We start from the raw sequence: 19,037 nt of genomic DNA on the forward strand, positions 1-19,037 counted from the left end.
TGGTCAGGTATCAAGTAAAATGCTATATATTTTAAATAAATGGAATAATGATTTTGAGTTTTTTTATTGTTAGGGTTTAACAATTAGGAATTAAGTTTGGAACTGCCAGCATTAATTATGGTGAAACTAAAAAATAGTATTTTTGTTTGCTTATGAAGCATTAAAAAAATCGGAATGCTTCTTTTAACTTCTCTGTAAAATTTTGTTCATTAGAATTTTTTTCAGATTGGTTGTGCAGGCAGTTTTTCGGGTGCCTCAAGAACACGTCTGCATTAACAGCTAAGCTAGATTCATTTTATATAATATTTCAGATCAATTTAAGTAAAATCGGGTAAAGTGGTCATGGATTAGTCTTAACATATATGCTTCATCTAAAATTATTTAATCATTATTTATATGGCATATATCAGTTTAATATTAATTTTACTAAACATTTACTGTTTTTTAGGTATACTGGCATTATATAAAACTGAGCTTAAATGTGAAATAATGAATAAATGTGAAATAAATTAAATTACTGGGAAAATTGTAAAAGATGAAAAATTCTTAGCATTTTTTCTGCAACCACAGCTTTAAATTTATTCTAGTAGAATAATTTATGTACTCCCTCTCCCCAGTTCCTCAAAAAACTGTTAAACTTCGGGAGAAAGTGGATGCTTAGAACTAGAAGTAACTTGCATACATTGAATAATAAGAATTAGCTTAACCAATTTTTGTGCTTTGTTTTTTAAATAAAGTAACATATTTTATTTAAAAGACATAGGTTTGCTGAGCATTAAAAAATTATGGTTATTTATAATAGTTTTATATCAATTTTTTTAAAACTATGACCACTTTACCCCACCACTGGTCATTAACACATATGAAAAAGAAAATGCCATTAAGATATTTAAATATTTTTCTTTCTTCCAAAAAATGCAATCAATCTTTCTTAATGCAAAATAATGCAAAGTAACAGCGAAAAAATTTGAAGTTTTTCAAGAACTTTTTGTAATTATTATTTGCCAAAGGTGAAAAAACCTGGATTTTATGACCACTTTATTCCACCAGACCGTAGTGCTAATTTATAGCAAATGAAATGGAACTATATTTTTCTATTGGGACATTCTATTAGTTATGGTTATTTGGCTATTATATTCTGATAACTTTTTGTTTTACGGCATCTGTCGCACAGTGAGATATAAAGGCAAGGGTTTTGATAAATTAGACTTGTTTTATTATATACACATGACAAAAAAAGTATACACAAAAAGTAGTATTGGTAGAATGATTCCTTACAATAATGGATATATAAACACTAGCATTTAATTTACCCATATTATCAACAAGATACATACGTATTATTCCGTCGATCATGAGTCTTTTTTTTTTTTTTTTTTTTTGGTTCTAAAAGTTTCCAATCTTGATCGAATTAATTAAACGCGCTTTTGGTAGTGACATAGTGTAGTGCGATCTTAAATGCCTCTCAACCTGCTCAAAATATATTACAAAACGATATGTTATTTTTTTTTTTTATTTTTTTTATCGTCATAAAATTCATCGAACATATGCGAACCAATTACAGAAATTATGAAGTTCGGTGGATTTAATAGTCGCTGAAGTTGCTCCATTTTGGAAAAAATCTTGATAAAGGGATTTTTTGGCACAATTTTGAATATTTTGGAACTCGCTCTAACCATTTTGAGTAACTTGCAGTATTTTGGGTTTCTTTTCTATTTCAAAAACTACCGCAGTCGCACTTGTCATTTTGAACAATTGGCTGTGGTTTTTCATTTACCACCAATGGTCAGTGGGATATGTAAGGACTAATAAATTCATGTTAATATGCTTTGGGTTTTATAAATATAGGATAGACAGGGGCACGTTTACGCGGATTTTTTTCAATGAATTTTCTAAATTTTATGTTTCAACTTAGGAAATTTTAGACATTGCGGTTTTATAAAACAGTTAATGGAGTCAAAATTGGAATATTCAGTTGTTGCTCAGTTGGTGTTTTTAACCTTGAAAAAAAAAAAAAAAAAAAAAGAGTCCTAGTCGGTTGCGTAAACGTGCCCCGGACACGGTATTTACGTATATTTATTTTGACACCTAACGTGGTTATGTTAGCATTTTGAATATAATGTCTTACCATCGTTTAAATGATGCAAATTTATTACAGACCGATTAGTGTATAAAGTAAAAACTAAACGAGCATGAAGACAACACTATATGATTGTAAAGCTATAAGATACGAATTTTTAACTCAATCAATATTTAAATAGTGATTTTCAAAACTAAATAGCTTGAAAATACTAAAAAGTTTTAAGACAGTTCGGAGCGAAAAAAGCGTCAGGGCACGTTTAGAAGAAAGACACCGTACGAACGTGCGTAGAGGTGCTCAGACGTCAACGCGTAAACTTGCCCCGTCGTCAGGATTTATTTATAATGTGCAAAAAAGTTTTATAACATTTCAGTTCATAGAAACACAATTCTCAAAAAAGGATAAAATTTTGCTAATATTTATATATTTGTTCTTTCTTAACTAAGTATGATTTATTCACAATAAGCTTCAAAACGTTAAACTCAAAATTTACTAGACTTGGTAAAAAACAGATTATTCTTTATGCATGCCAGACCGAAGCTCGACTGATGCTCAAAAACTTGTAAGGATATTTGCTAGGGAGCAGTTTTAATATGTTATGACTGTTGGCTCTTCAGTTAGAATTCCGTTTGAAAAAAGAGCACTGCGTGCCCCGGTCTACACACTGTAAAAAAAATCCGGAAATGTTTCTGAGTATATCGTGCAGCTGTGGTTCATGAAAGTTTCAAAAACGTTTCTGAGTATTTCGGAATCCTCTTTCTGTAATGTCCAGAAACGTGTGTGAGTATTTCGGAATCCTCTTTCTGTAATGTCCAGAAACGTGTCTGAGTATTTCGGAATCCTCTTTCTGTAATTTTCAGAAACGTTTCTGAGTATTTCGGAATCCTCTTTCCGTAATTTCCAGAAATGTTTCTGAGTATTCTGTGCAGCTGTGGTTCATGAAAGTTTCGAAAACGTTTCCGAGTATTTCGGAATTCTCCAAACAATTTTCAAAAACGTTTCCGAGAATTTCGGAATCCTTTTTCCGTGATTTTTTTCTAAAACATAATTCTTTATTATAGTATTGCATACCATATCAGTTTCAATTCTTTCATATCTAAGAGCAATAATACAAGCAATTTTAGAATTATTCGTGAATTTTTATTTTTTTTTTGGAATTTCTAATGACAAATAGCATGGTTAACAGCATAACATATGCACAGTTATAAATTTTTGAAAAATTATGAAATAATCTAGTAGTTTCATTCCTAATCACAAAATCGTCGGGGAATTGGAGTGGGGGTACCTTCTGAAAAGTGGGGATTGTTTGTTAAACAATCTTAAACTTCAGTTTTTCTCTCAATATTTTCAAGACAAAACTATCAACATATTGTATTTTTAATGCAGAACTTAAAAACATATCTTGTATCAAACTTGATAGCTTTTATCTTCGGATAAAATTTGACAGGACTTACCTACCCTTCGCGTTCCGGAATTCGTTCACCTCAAGTCAATTTCTCTGACGAACAAAGTGTACCGAAAAGTACCAACAGAGAAATTGATGAATTTAAATATGACACCAAGTCCCCCTGCTGGAACCATTCGGGTTGATTCTTCTGTTCTTGCCCTTTTCCAGCTCATCACAAATATAAATACTTATTCAAAATAAGTTACTGATTTTATTTTTACAGTGTGCGCAAAATGCATTATATATTTTATTTATTAAAACATTGAACTCTATTACATGATTATTCCATTTCATATATACGAGAATAACCCCTCCCCCACCATAAAAGTGATGGTGCACCCATAAAATGCTATGAAGCGCCCACCCCCCCTTGAAAAAGCAACATCATATACATTATAAATCAAAGTATCACATACATTATAAATCAGAGTATCATATAAATTATAAGTCAAATACTTTAATATGGTGTAAAAATACAAAATTATTTTATTAAGTCTTTTTTTTTCTTTTTTTTTTTTTTGCTTTTGGTAAAATTGAGGCTCGTAAAACGAAAAAAATGAAGACACTTTTAAATACATATATGTATCTATTTGTTAAATAAATTAATACACATTTAACTAATTTAAAGCGTTTCGCTAATGCAAATATTTAAAGAGATATCGTCATTTAGATAATACTGAAGCACTATGTTCCTAATTACAAGAGATAGTTTTTTTTTTACTTCTTACAATCTAGCTACACTGTTTACAAGAGAATGAAAACATGCAACCTTAAAGACGAACTATCAAACCTGACTATTTGCATATTATAACATTTAATTCATAATGCTTGATACATAGCCAAATATTAACTGAGATTGACACATAAAAACAAAGTACACAATAACACATATTTAAATTTTTTTAATAATCTTCAATTCATAAATTTTACAGAATAAAACTAGACACACTTGCACTTTAAATATGTGTTCTATGTAATGTAAAATATTTTCAAATTGCAATAGTTCACAACGAAAAAATAATACTGAAGAAAATAGTTTTTTTTTAACGAGATTTATATGAACTAAATCTCTTTAAAGTAATAGAGTTGCAAAGCGACTTACCTATTCGTCGGTGGTGGTCTTTTGCAGGCTTTGGTCACCAAAAAGGTGATTTTTATGACAGAATAAAATTCTGCCAACAAAAATTACCCATTTGGTAGAAAGAAGAAAAGTATCCAAGAAAAAAGTAAATTACCTACACAAGTTATGCGACGCAATGAATTTACATGGCGTCCTCTCGGTAGTTATTTGGTTTTCAATTTCAGTTTGTATTCCTTCCGCGAGCATGCGTCGAGAATTTGCACTTCGTACTTAAAAATAAGTGACATAGCTTCAAATTCAATCTTATGACGATACATATGCAAGAAAATATAAGACTTTAGAATTATCTTCAGTGAATTCATGCGAGGAACAAAACTTCTACTAATCCCCTTGATGAGTGTTACTTCGCATACATGAGTCAGCACTTGTTTTCATTGCGTGCTTTCGAAAGTTTCAGTTTAGATTTGCTGCTGGACTATAAAATTGTGAGCTGCGCATGCGTCGACTCTTACTTTCTTGCTATACGGGAAACGTTTTTGATTATAGCAGAAAACTGCGGAGGGCGTACGAATCTGTGTATTACGGAAAACTTTTTTATATATTCAGAGAGTTTTCCGAGATTTTTTACAGTGCAGTACACTCGAAAGATTTTTAGGACTTTTGACACAAACTTTTTTGACATAAAGGTACGTATGTGTGTATACATTATGCATCTTGTCCTCTGGAATTAAACTGTTTCTGGTTAAAGACTTGAACTGTAAGTATTAAATTTCTTGCTTTGTTACCCAGCAAAAATAGTATAAGTATGATAGAAAAAATAGACACTGTATATTAATGCTTGATATAAGATATCAATTAACATAATCAGTCTGTTGACTAACTCTGTAGCTGGAAATCTATGCACATAAAATATTTTTAAGTGTACGCCAATCAATGGACGTAATATTTTTGATTGAAAAGTTGCTATAGAAAAATACTCGGAGGAAGTTATTTAATACGTGTTTCGAGATCTTAAGACGTATTTGTCACATAATATTTTTCTTTATTTTCTTTTAATTCATTCAAATTGCAATGTAACAAAACTATATACAATAGGGTTGATCGGGGCTATTTTTTATCCGCTTTTTCATCTATGAATTTAAATAAAATAGAACAAAACATGTAGAAAAAAGGTTAGAACTACTAGCTTACTACCAGGATCAAGCTTTAACGGCAAAACTTTGAGACTCTAGGGCAAAATTTTGAGTTGCTGTCTGAGGTTCACTTCGACATAAAAATCAATGAAAAATTCAGAGAGGATTTTTCAAATGTTACTTTACTATAAAACAATTCTAAAATTAATTTATTTAATCGTAAAAAAAATCTTTTGTATGGCAATAATTTTCGATATTTTTCTTCTCTTCATAAATTATTGAAATAAATGACAAACAAGTATTCAGTAAAACCTATCCATGTATTCGAACATATTTATGAAGACAAAACGTGTTTTACGCTCAATTGCTGCAAGTATGAGTTGGGGTTGGTTGTAAATGACACTTTTATCCCTCATAAAACAAAGGCAATCATTCATTGCTATTTCCTTCTTGCTAAGAAATGAAAAATAATATTTGACAAAGTCGTCAAGACTCATAAAACTAGTCCTTATTGGTTGCGTTCGACGAGCCTCACCGGTTAACCGGTGAGTAACCGGTTACTAACCGCAGCGTTCTATGATCAACCGGCTACCGCACCGGTTACCATTCTAAGCAGTTGATTGGTTGATTGGAGCACGTGATCATTAGCTGTCACGTGATTAACTAACCGGACGCTACCGGTCGTGCTCGTCGAACGTAAGCATTGTCGCTGTAGAAATTATTAACTGGAAGACGATTTAATGTTTCCTAAACGTAAAGTGTTCAGACACTTACGATTGATTCTTTAAAACTTTTACAGACAAACTATGGCAGCTTTATTACTGTAGATCTTCTGGATTTGTGTTCCCTGAAGCATTATTAAGGTAGATTCACTTTTCTCTTTTAGCAATTTTGTGCTGGATATCACGGAAGGCCTTCATGATTTGGGAGGAATCAGGTGGGAACTGGCCCTCTGTCTCTTTAGTTGTTGGTTCTTCGTGTTTGTTTGTTTATTAAGAGGTGTAAAGAGCATAGGAAAGGTGAGAAACAGACTGTATTTCGTAACACCATTAACAACATTTTAAAGCATGGTAAGAAATTCTAAATATCTGCATTTAATATGCGACATGTCTAGCATCGCTAACTCTTCTCTGCCATAGTCACTCTCAGTAATAACTTTTTTTCTTAATCCTCCAGAACATGCGTATGAATACCATACTAAATTCTAGTAAATGACTTCAAAATCAAAATTTTTGCAGCTTCTAAATTAGATTTTAGATTAACAAAATTTAGGTTGAAAAGGTTATTAGCAAATAAAACCTAAATAATTAGTAAAACATGTATTCTTCCTTTGTTTAATTAACAGATAACAAACAATTACTTTTTTAAATAAAATAATTGATGAGCAATTGTGTTGGTTTTTTTTTTCAAAATAGGGGAATATAGGGCAAAGTGAAAAAGTTAAAAAAACTTAATTTTTCAAAATGAGTAAATAGGAAATTCGTTTTGAAAATTACGGTATATAAAGAAAGAGCAATGTATCTTATTGCAAAATTTGAATTAAAACTTTATTTTTTAAATTTTTGGCAGTAAATTTGTAAAAATAAATAACGTGAACATTTTTCACTTTTTTTTTTTATAGTGCAAAGTAAAAAGTAAAATGTTTTTTCTAATAAACTAGCTTCTGTTTAAAAATTAAAAATATTTTAGATCAAATGGATGAGTAAACAAAAGAATGAATGAAGAAATAAATAGATAATGAAGCAATGAACGAATAGATTTAATACAATCAATCAATATATGAAAGAAAATAAATCAGCAAATAAAATAGTGAATTAATACGAATATAAGTGAATAAATGAGTAAAGAAGTGAACTATTAAATGAATACATAAGTAATTTAATAAATTATTGGATAAGTAAACGAAATGTACTAGTTCACTATCACTTTGTCCGCATGCACTTGACTAATTGTAAAAAATGTGTAAAAGAAAAAAAGCGTAATATTGAATAAATAAATACTGCACCAAATATTTGCAGGTTTCAATTAATATTTAAAATCTTAATCACAAGAACTTTATCATTTTATAAGAAAAAAAAATTTACTTACTACGAAATACTACAATGATTATCATTTTTTTTTAAACTACTTGTATTATCATATGTTTTGATCATTAGAGAGAACGTTTTAAACATTGGAATACACTACACGTGGTACTATATGGTTAAAATATGACGATATAGGGTGTAATGTTTCACCATTCCACTTTGTCCCACATTCCCCTACTAATACAAAAGACTCGTTAAAGCTGAAAGTTCTTTTTCGCAATACCTAATGTGGTAGGACATTTCAAATGCTTTACTGTCATTTCAAAGATATATGCCCATCATTGTTGCTAAATGTCGACGAAAATTAAACTTATTTAAAGAATTGTTCCTGCAACAAATTGATGAAGAAAAAGTACTACCCGTGCCAAATTTTAGAGATTGGAAATCATTCACAACTACATCAAAAGTTCATCCTCATTATATTTCCCAATTAGGATATTTTAAAATAACTTTGCAAAAAATAATTGTAAAATTAACTAAACTTTTTAAAGCAATTAAAAAAATCAAACCATATATAATGTTTTACGTAGAGTATTTGATTTCTTTTTAAATTTAAAAAAAAATATATATGTCAACCTTTGGGAGAAAATATCTGCAACAAGTCGAAATTTTTTTAGATTACTGATATCAATTTTAGTTTAAAGTAAGGATTTGTAAAAAATTGTTTTGTCTTTTATTCGGTACTCGTAAGAAAAAAGTAAACAAAATGTGTAGAAAATGAATAATAATGCTATTGACATTTTCATTCGGTTGTATTGACAGTAGAACAGTATCAGTACCATCCATGTTTTTGTGTATATTTTGCAAGATTAATTACTTGTTCTTTTAATCCATAAAATGTGTTGAAAAAGTGATAGAGTTTTGATTGAATCACTGACTTGTTGCAACTGTTTTTTTTCAGGTAGTTTATTTTACAGCTCTCTTCCCCTACTTAGTTCTAACCATTCTTCTTATCCGTGGTGTGACCCTGGACGGTGCTTACGATGGCATCATGTTTTATTTAACTCCTGAGTGGCACCGGCTAAAAGAAGCAAGAGTAAGTTTTCATATTTTATGCACGTATTTGTATGTAAAGCACTTTAATATGCTAATTAATTAGGACAAAGCTTTACTTTCCTGCAACTTTAGAACTAATTGGGACAAAGCTGTTTTCTCTCATTTTTAAGACGATCGCCCCAGCAAGTCCTGGTAGGCAGTCTCGATGTCTGTTTCGACTGAAGTTTCGAAGTTTTAAACTAAAAGTTCACCATCAATGGCTGTAAAACTAATGCTTGGTGTTTTCAAAATCGAGCATTTCTAGAATAAACATTGTCATGTGACCATTTTCCCCCCATAAATAGAGTAAATAAAACCTCTCATAAATGGGATAAATTCAATATTAAAAAGCCGCACGAGACATTTATTGTCTTTTTATATTGATATTAATTTCAACTTGTGGGTCGGAATGTAAAAAAAAAATATTAAAGGCAACTATTAGAAGGCCAAAACGGTTATTGTGAGTCAAAAATTTAAATCTTGGATAAGAAATGATAGAAAAAAAAAATACTCTTAACCTTGAGACGAATGTATTTATTCTTAGTTACATATCTGCGTCAATATGAGGAACCATTAAGATCTCAAAATATCCAGCAATTTTTGGATTTTAAAACTGCAAATGGAATCGGAAGTCAAGTTTCTATTGACGGAATCATGAATTCGATAAAACACATATAAATTTGAAGCGCAGGATTGAGCCATTATTTAAAATCTTAATATGGATACTTAAACATGAATTTGCACTGTGCCACAGTTCAAAACCAGGCAGTAGGTGCATGCCAAAAAACAAAATGTGTTTTGTAGAGGATTGGAAATTCTCCAGATTTAGTTTCGATCAAAAACTTGCGTCGTATTTTAAAGTTGCGTCTTGGTGAAATGGATTTCACAACAAAAGAACGTTATGATGAATCGAAAGCTGTAAAACAGGGCTTAGGTGATGAAGTATAAACTGAAAAATTTATTAGAGTCAATGCCTAAATGTATTCTGGATCGTTTTTCTGCTAAAGAAAAATGGATTTCAAATTAATTTTGTGTTTATAACTAACTGGAAATGAGGATTGACAGTGGTGTTTCTAGCATAGGCGACATCCGGGTCAGTAATTTGTGGTATCAACTCCCCTACCCCCATCTACAGACGCAAAAGAAAAATAAATGTGTAAACATGAAAACATGAAATTCATGCAATTCGCAAACACCTACACCTGTGTTATAACTAAATTTTAAGTCGGTTAATTAACAAAAAACAGATAAAAGTGGTGGTCTGGGGGTTTACCCCCCACCCTGGAAAATTTTCAAATTTGTAGTCTTAAAAATACATTTAAGCTTCACATTTTTCAAAAACTTGCAATTCCACTTAGAGTGTCACCCCCCCCCCCCAGACGGGTGACACCCGGGGGCGGACCGCCCCCCCCCCCCCCCATAGTGACGCCACTGGGATAGACATAAACCAAAATCTCTGAAAAATAGCTTTATCCTAATTTATTTGTACGGTATAATATTAAAAATTTCCGCATTTAGGAGAAGTCTTTTATCAGTTTCTGTAAATTTGTTCGGAGCTGCATAAACATATGCAGCTCCGGTTGAAAAACAATATTCAAACTTTACATTAAAGTTATTTTTCTAATTTGCGTAATATTTATTGGTAGTGGTATTACATCCAGATTTACGAGGAAAGGACTTGTTTAACTCTCAATAATATCTGTAAATGCAGAATATTATATAGATCACGGGTGATAATAACCATTATTACTTTACAATGCTTCCATGCATATATATATATTAGGGTGTCCCAAAAAAATGAAAGTCGTTTCTTTTAAACGCATACCCTCTTATTTCTTTCCTTTTACATCAAAACCATTGTAAAAAAAGTTTCTTGCAATTTGAAGCACGGTAACCCGTGCCGACTTGCGCCTAAAGGCCTAAACATGCAAATAGCACGTGTATTCATAAGCAAGCGAACGCTGGCGACGCGATACTTTGCGAAGCTTAAAACAGCTGTAAATTGTGCACAGAAAACAAATGAAAACAGAAAAAACATATGTTGGGGAGAGAGGGGGGGGGGGGGCTTATCCGTGGCAATTTGCAAACCGTCAAACGTGTCAGTACGAATACATTCCGGTCAGCGAGCGCAGTATAGTCGCTCCATAGGGAACGAAACATGGCACTGGAATTGCGAAGTTTGAAAAAAGAGATATTTTTAATAGGAGTCGTAAAACACCTAATTACAGGTTTGAAGCTTCCCTCTAACGGACAAGTTCTGTCTGTTTTGTTTTATAACATTTGAGAAGTAAATTTAACCAGCAGTGAAAGTGCAAATCTCGACATACGGGAATGCATCATCTTTTGGGAAAAAGCACGCATTCCTACCAAATCGTTGCCAAATTGTGTGAATTAACTTAAAAACCTGTATCAAATTTGGAGAGACTTACAAAAAAAATGCAAAAAAAGAAAAAACCTGCAGGAAGTATTCAGGCAGCGCCAACAAGAATTTGAGAGTAATTTAAACAATTTATTCAATATTGCACGTGCTGATGCACTTCAGTTAATCAAAATAGAGGAAGATGGGATTTTCTTGCAATTCCAAAGAGAGTCCAGCCGACGTGGTCACTTTAGGTGGAAGGGGATAAAAAAACTTGCCGACAAAGAGGAAAGGGCTCAACTTTGAGCTGTCAAAGAAGAAAACAGGCGCATTAAATACGATTCCACTTCAACATCCTCGGAATTGTATGAGCATGTACAAGAAGATTCCTCTTCGAGCTCTAGTGAAAATATTAATTCGGAAAATTTCCCTGAAACATATAAATCAGTACCTGGAACAAGTTTATCAGAACCTGGAACAAGTATTATCAGAACCTGGAACAAGTAAATATGTAATGAGGAGCGATTTTATTACTCCAAAGTCAGTTGCTGCATTGGACAGGTGTCCAAGTGTACGAGATTATGTGTTTATTCTTGAAGCTACTATTGACGCACTTGGGTGTAACATTGATGAATGTCCCATAGGTAAATTCAAAAAATCAGTAATCCAACGTCAGAAAGCACAAATATTGCAAGATATTGCAGACACGTGTTTCGGTGTTACAAGGAACACCTTTTTCAATGCAAAGAAATGTGAGCTTCTGGATGAAAAGTCATCCGAGAAAAGCAACACGGTGGAACAGGAGATAGTATAAATATCAAAAACTAGAAATTAAACAAAACAAAAAAGATAAAATGACACCATGGAGGCAAAATTTATTATATAATTCCATCAGGAAAAAAACCGTTAAGTAATAAATTTTCCAAGAAAACCCATAAACAATGCAAAAAGTCCAAAAATGAAACCACTCTGAATAAATTAGCAATAAATTTACCAGCGGGAAAAACTATGTATGAAAGCAATGGATCAAATGGAGAAATGCATTTAAGAACAAAGTGAAGGATAAATATATTGGAATTAGTTAATCACCAAACGAAATAAGAAAGCAAAAAATGAAAAAAATAAAAGTAAGAAATGTACGACGTTTACATAAAAAATAATATAAAAACTAAACCAATTTTAACAAAGGAGTCCACACAGAAGAAAAATAGGGAATTGCAGTAAGATCATTGACTAAATTAGAACGGTTCCTCAGGATGTGGCAAGATTCCCAAAAATCAAGATCCAACGAATTGGGGCATTTTTGGATAATTTGATAAGAGTTAAAGTCAAAAGAATGATTTGATTCCCAACAGTGTTGCGCAATACTGGATTTATTTAGCTGTTGTTTCCTCACATAGTTTTGATGTTCTTTTAACCGAATTTTCAAAGAACGGCGGGTCTGTCCGATGTATCCGAGTCCACAATTGCAAACAATTTTATAGATCCCACAACAATTAAGAGGATGAATAGGATCTTTAAGAGAAGAGAAAGAAAGTTTATTAATAGGAGAAAATACCACTTGGAATTGGAATCGCTTCAGAATCTTAGCAACCTGAAAACTAATACCAGGGAAGAAAGGCAAAACAACTTTACCAGCGGGAAAAACTATGTATGAAAGCAATGTATCAAATGGAGAAATGCATTTAAGAACAAAGTGAAGGATAAACATATTGGAATTAGTTAATCACCAAACGAAATAAGAAAAAACCAAACGAAATAAGAATCCAACGTCAGAAAGCACAAATATTGCAAGATATTGCAGACACGTGTTTCGGTGTTACAAGGAACACCTTTTTCAATGCAAAGAAATGTGAGCTTCTGGATGAAAAGTCATCCGAGAAAAGCAACACGGTGGAACAGGAGATAGTATAAATATCAAAAACTAGAAATTAAACAAAACAAAAAAGATAAAATGACACCATGGAGGCAAAATTTATTATATAATTCCATCAGGAAAAAAACCGTTAAGTAATAAATTTTCCAAGAAAACCCATAAACAATGCAAAAAGTCCAAAAATGAAACCACTCTGAATAAATTAGCAATAAATTTACCAGCGGGAAAAACTATGTATGAAAGCAATGTATCAAATGGAGAAATGCATTTAAGAACAAAGTGAAGGATAAATATATTGGAATTAGTTAATCACCAAACGAAATAAGAAAGCAAAAAATGAAAAAAATAAAAGTAAGAAATGTACGACGTTTACATAAAAAATAATATAAAAACTAAACCAATTTTAACAAAGGAGTCCACACAGAAGAAAAATAGGGAATTGCAGTAAGATCATTGACTAAATTAGAACGGTTCCTCAGGATGTGGCAAGATTCCCAAAAATCAAGATCCAACGAATTGGGGCATTTTTGGATAATTTGATAAGAGTTAAAGTCAAAAGAATGATTTGATTCCCAACAGTGTTGCGCAATACTGGATTTATTTAGCTGTTGTTTCCTCACATAGTTTTGATGTTCTTTTAACCGAATTTTCAAAGAACGGCGGGTCTGTCCGATGTATCCGAGTCCACAATTGCAAACAATTTTATAGATCCCACAACAATTAAGAGGATGAATAGGATCTTTAAGAGAAGAGAAAGAAAGTTTATTAATAGGAGAAAATACCACTTGGAATTGGAATCGCTTCAGAATCTTAGCAACCTGAAAACTAATACCAGGGAAGAAAGGCAAAACAACTTTACCAGCGGGAAAAACTATGTATGAAAGCAATGTATCAAATGGAGAAATGCATTTAAGAACAAAGTGAAGGATAAACATATTGGAATTAGTTAATCACCAAACGAAATAAGAAAAAACCAAACGAAATAAGAATCCAACGTCAGAAAGCACAAATATTGCAAGATATTGCAGACACGTGTTTCGGTGTTACAAGGAACACCTTTTTCAATGCAAAGAAATGTGAGCTTCTGGATGAAAAGTCATCCGAGAAAAGCAACACGGTGGAACAGGAGATAGTATAAATATCAAAAACTAGAAATTAAACAAAACAAAAAAGATAAAATGACACCATGGAGGCAAAATTTATTATATAATTCCATCAGGAAAAAAACCGTTAAATGATATCCATAGGTAAATCTTCAACTCAAAGAATTCGAACCGAAAAGCGAAAAGAGCATGAGGAAAGAAGAAAAATTGGTTTTTAGTACGAGGTACCATCTGTTTTGAATTTACCTTGGGATATGAAACTGTTGCCTGCTTTGAGTGCTCAAAAATCAAAAGAAGATCGCTTATCTATAGTTATTTTATATGGATGTGACGGAACAACTCATTGTTGAGTCTAAACTGGATAATTCCACAGGAAAAGAACAAACAAAGGCTGTTTGAAAGGCAGTTTTAGATTGGAATTTTGAAGACCAAGTTAAAACTCTCTGCTGTGATACTACAGCTTCCAGAACAGGTCCTTTAAGTGGTTCTTGCGCTATTCTTGAGCAAAAATTTGATTGAGAAATACTTTCCTTTGCTTGCCGCCGTCATATATATGAACTGATCTATCCCACTAAAATACAGTGCTATGGAGGAGCTGCGGAGTTGTTCCGAACTGTACCCTAACTTGGAAAATTTACTTGACTTTTACCGTGCTAAACTTAGTAATATGACTATCAAGAGTTGATAAAATTGCCTATCATATTTTTAGGTGGAGTTGCAGAAAATGAATTTAAAATAAGACCACCGGGAGCCATGCACAAAGCTCGATGGATGGCTCGAGCGATTTATTCCCTAAAACTATTATTATTTTATTTAGTTCACAACTAAAATTAGATACGAAGGAAAATGAAGCATTGTTTGATGTCTGCTTGTTTGTAGTGACAATATACGTGAAACCATGACTTCAATGCATTTTGGCAGTCAAAGCACCCAACAAAGTGCTTTTTGATAAAAGTGTACGAAAATGTGGACTCAATTATCTCAAAAGCTGCTCTACAAAAATTCATCCAGCTTTTATGGTATGGTCAACAATATTTCATTAGAGCAGTAAACGATTCAGCTGAAAGAGCTGTAAAAATGATGCAGGACTTTCATGGTTTGCTAACAGCTGATGAGGAACAAAAACAATCTGTGTTACGTTGCGTTCAAGAGCAGCTGAAGCTCTATCTTGACTGCAAAAAGCAAACATTGAATTAAAAATATATACAGTACTGTTTTTTTTAGTGTAATATTGTTGTAAATATCTGCTTTAAATAAATTGATGTCGCGTGTAGTAAGGAATTATGCAATTAGCTATCTTTCCACTGCAGTCGCCGTGAGGTCAGGTCCAGCTTTGACCTCAAGTCGGCACGGGTTCCCGTTATTTTATTGCAATGAAACTTTTTTCTCATGTTTCTGAGGTAAAATGGAAAAAATTTGGAGGGTATGCGTATTCGATTTCACAAATTCTTTTTCGCCATTATATCTTGGGACACCCTAATATATATATATATATATATATATATATATATATATATATATATATATATATATATATATATATATATATATATATATATATATTAGCATTTTTTTTTTTTTTTTGAAAAAAAAAAATCCCGACAACTAGTGCATTTTTATACCTTAATGGTTCTATGACAAAAAAAGGGGGGGGGGGGTGCTTCCTAAGCATATATCAAATGGATTAGCTCATTTTGTCATTGGCTGTTGGTATTTAACAATGCTCCTGATAGGGGAGACCGAGGATGGTTGGCTATAGGGGCAGGTAGACTAAGCAACAATAACTCGTAACCATTGCGTGATTTTTATCAACTAATCACGAGCGTCGATGCCTCCCCGCTACCCGCGAGCTTGTGCGAAGAGAGCTGAGGCAGTCGCGAGGTGTTCATAAGTGAAATTACATGCTGTGTTTTTGGTTTCACTTAGTAATTTTTTTCGTTCGTACTTTTTTTGCTGTTGTGCCTATAAATCTGTTAGAAACAATGTTGTTCTTATGCCAAATTAAAATATAATAGTTATGTTATATAGGGTCTGGTGGGGTAAAGTGGTCATAAAATCGTAGGTTTTCAATTTAGGTGGATAATAAATACAATAAATTCTTTAAACACTTCAACTTTTTTTGTTTTTATTTTACATTGCGTTATTAAAGAACACGGTACATTGAATTTTAGGAAGAAAACTATTAATTTTATTAGTTTTACAGCACTTTCCTTTCCCTATGTTTTTATGACCACTTTACCCCATGGGGTGGGGGAAAGTGGTCATAACATGGGGTAAAGTGGTCATAATTAAAAATAGATGCAAAACCGTTACAAATAACCCTGATACTTGTATATTTCGGTTGTTTTCGTTGTTACAAGTATATTCACAAGCACATGCGTGTACACACGAATATTTACGTGTCGTGTTATACACGAGTAAACAAGTTTCAATATGAGTAGATACATGTATACATCAAATACATGCATGCACGTGCCTACTCAAGTATGTACGTGTATATATGAGTATATAAGCATGTGTACGTAATTACCTACAGGAGTGTATACGTGTCTACACGAGTACATACGTGTCACGTATATATACGTTTCACGTATATATACGAGTATAAACGAGCATGACATGCGCGTATGAACTTGTATCTCGAGAACATACGTACATACTTAAGTATATACGTGTACAGTAGATGTATATACGCATATATAAGTGTACATACATACATATACGGGTATACACGAGTTAATTCGTGGATACATTCATTGCGTCTTTGGGGGTACGTGTCTACTCATGTATATATAATATGGAAGCACGATACATATACGAATGTATATGTGTAAACACGATTATATACCTGTATAGACATGGTTACATTTACGTGTATTCAACAGTACATGTATGTATATACGAGAATATACGCTTATATACATGTCGGCCTACAGAGTGAATCTAAGCTCTTGGGCAAAAATCAAAGGGCCGTGAAAGGGGAGGATAGAAAGCAAAGGATCATAAGGAAATTATAATCACTGACGCACTACATGCACACAAAGTCAGAAACTGATGGATGCAAAACAGGGCACAAATTTGTTGCACAAAAATGATTTTACCTAACATTTTAGTTTTTAAGAAATATTTAGAGCAGTTGTTAGAAGTTACGCCCTGTAGTAGCGCTAATACACGCATCGCAACAAAGGCGCAGCGGCTGATGAAAGTTTTTCAAAAGTCTCTTTATTGCAACAGTGAGTGATCTGTGAATGCGACGCATGTATTACAGCTGCAGGCCGCAAATTTGACCAATCGCTTTAAAACTTTCTTAAGACCTAAAATGTTGTGTAAAATTGTCTTTGTATAATAAATTTGCGACCTTTTTTGCATCCATCAGTTTCTGGATTTGCGTGCATGTAGCGCGTCAGCATTGTGTTTTTGACCATATGTTCTTATGTGATTTTTGCTTCTTATCCTCTCCTATAACACCTTTTAATAATTTGCTCAAGAATTTAAACTTCCTCTTTATACTTGTATTTCTTATGCTTGTATGTAAGTGTCTACCTGAGTATATAAATGTTCATATATATACGAGTATAAGCGAGCATATACGTGTATAGTAGAATGTATAGCTATATGGATAAAAAATACTTGCAAACTACCCACATATGTATTTATTGGTGCATTTATGTGAATACGTCTATGTACGGGCCTACACGAGTATATATGCCTATATATACGCATATACTCGTATATTTAACCCCGTTCACTGTAAAAACAATACATATTAATTAAAATTAATCTTTAATTTGTATCTGCCATCTACTCAAAGATTAAGTGACATTAGAAGAACAATATTCGTTAAGCCTAATATTATGACCACTTTACCCCATCTTACTGAAATTGTTCTAAAACATTATCTAAAATAGATTCAGCTAACTGCTAATAAGTAAGAGTTCTTGAGACATGTAAGAAGCCTCCTGTGCAGTCAATCTGTTCATAATTCTAACAAACAAAATTTCCCAAGGAAGTTAAAAAAGGTGTTTAGATTTTAAATTTTTTCATATTGACGCAAAATATTTTTTTTGCCAAATAAAATTTTGCCAGTTGTGAAATTTTGTATTCAAAATGTGGTTTCTAACTGCCCTACTTTAAAATAAAATTTTCACATTCATTCGAACATTTATTTCTAAGCTATAGCCATTTATTTGACTTATGACCACTTTACCCCATTGACCACTTTCCCCCACCAGACCCTATAACACAGTATTGCTTCTATGTTAGTGCAGAGTTTGCATACGATGAGCAGGTAAAATTCAAAATGGCGTCAGGGGCTGGTTGACAAATTTTGTTCGGGGTAGGTAGGCTAATGATGATGGTAGGTAGGCTAATTGATTAGCGATTTATTGCAATAACTCAAGTTACAATTAAGATTGGAACAGAAAGTATACAAAGAACTAATCTTTTTTATTGTATTAAAGCTTTTTTCTTTTTTTTATCTTTAAAATAAGAGAATTAAAAATTGTTACATTTACCAAAGTTCATTGTGAACGGAGAATGGATCTGAAATTTATGTTTGTTTATATTAAATAAAAAGTTTCAATCATTTAGTAAATTTTGGTATTTTATTTCATACTAATTATCTTTATTTACACTAATTCCTCCTAGGTCAACCTACCCCATGCGTATGGTCAACTTACCCCGGACATGGGGTAGGTTGACAAAGCGTCAGGGGTTTATAAAATAGGATTAGTAAGTGTTATAGGAATGAGTATATAGGTAATATTATAGTGTATTAGATACCTGAATAGTTCTTCTATCTGTAGCAATTGTTTTTTTTTGTCATATTAAATTAAA

The 19,037-nt window shown here is 32.3% G+C and overlaps 1 protein-coding gene across 2 annotated transcripts in view; it reads left to right on the top strand.

Annotated features, from left to right (window-relative positions):
- The window catches only part of LOC129231771 (sodium- and chloride-dependent glycine transporter 1-like), a 133,489-nt gene that overhangs the window by 82,945 nt on the left and 31,507 nt on the right, over nucleotides 1-19,037 (top strand). For both annotated transcript variants that reach the window (XM_054866136.1, XM_054866137.1), the window contains exons 6-7: nucleotides 6,628-6,760; nucleotides 8,730-8,864. In XM_054866136.1, coding sequence (XP_054722111.1) covers nucleotides 6,628-6,760; nucleotides 8,730-8,864 — 268 coding nt within the window. The remainder of the gene's footprint in view (nucleotides 1-6,627; nucleotides 6,761-8,729; nucleotides 8,865-19,037) is intronic.

This window comes from Uloborus diversus, chromosome 10 (assembly GCF_026930045.1).
Source record: "Uloborus diversus isolate 005 chromosome 10, Udiv.v.3.1, whole genome shotgun sequence".
In the NCBI taxonomy this organism is placed as follows: Eukaryota; Metazoa; Arthropoda; class Arachnida; order Araneae; family Uloboridae; genus Uloborus; species Uloborus diversus.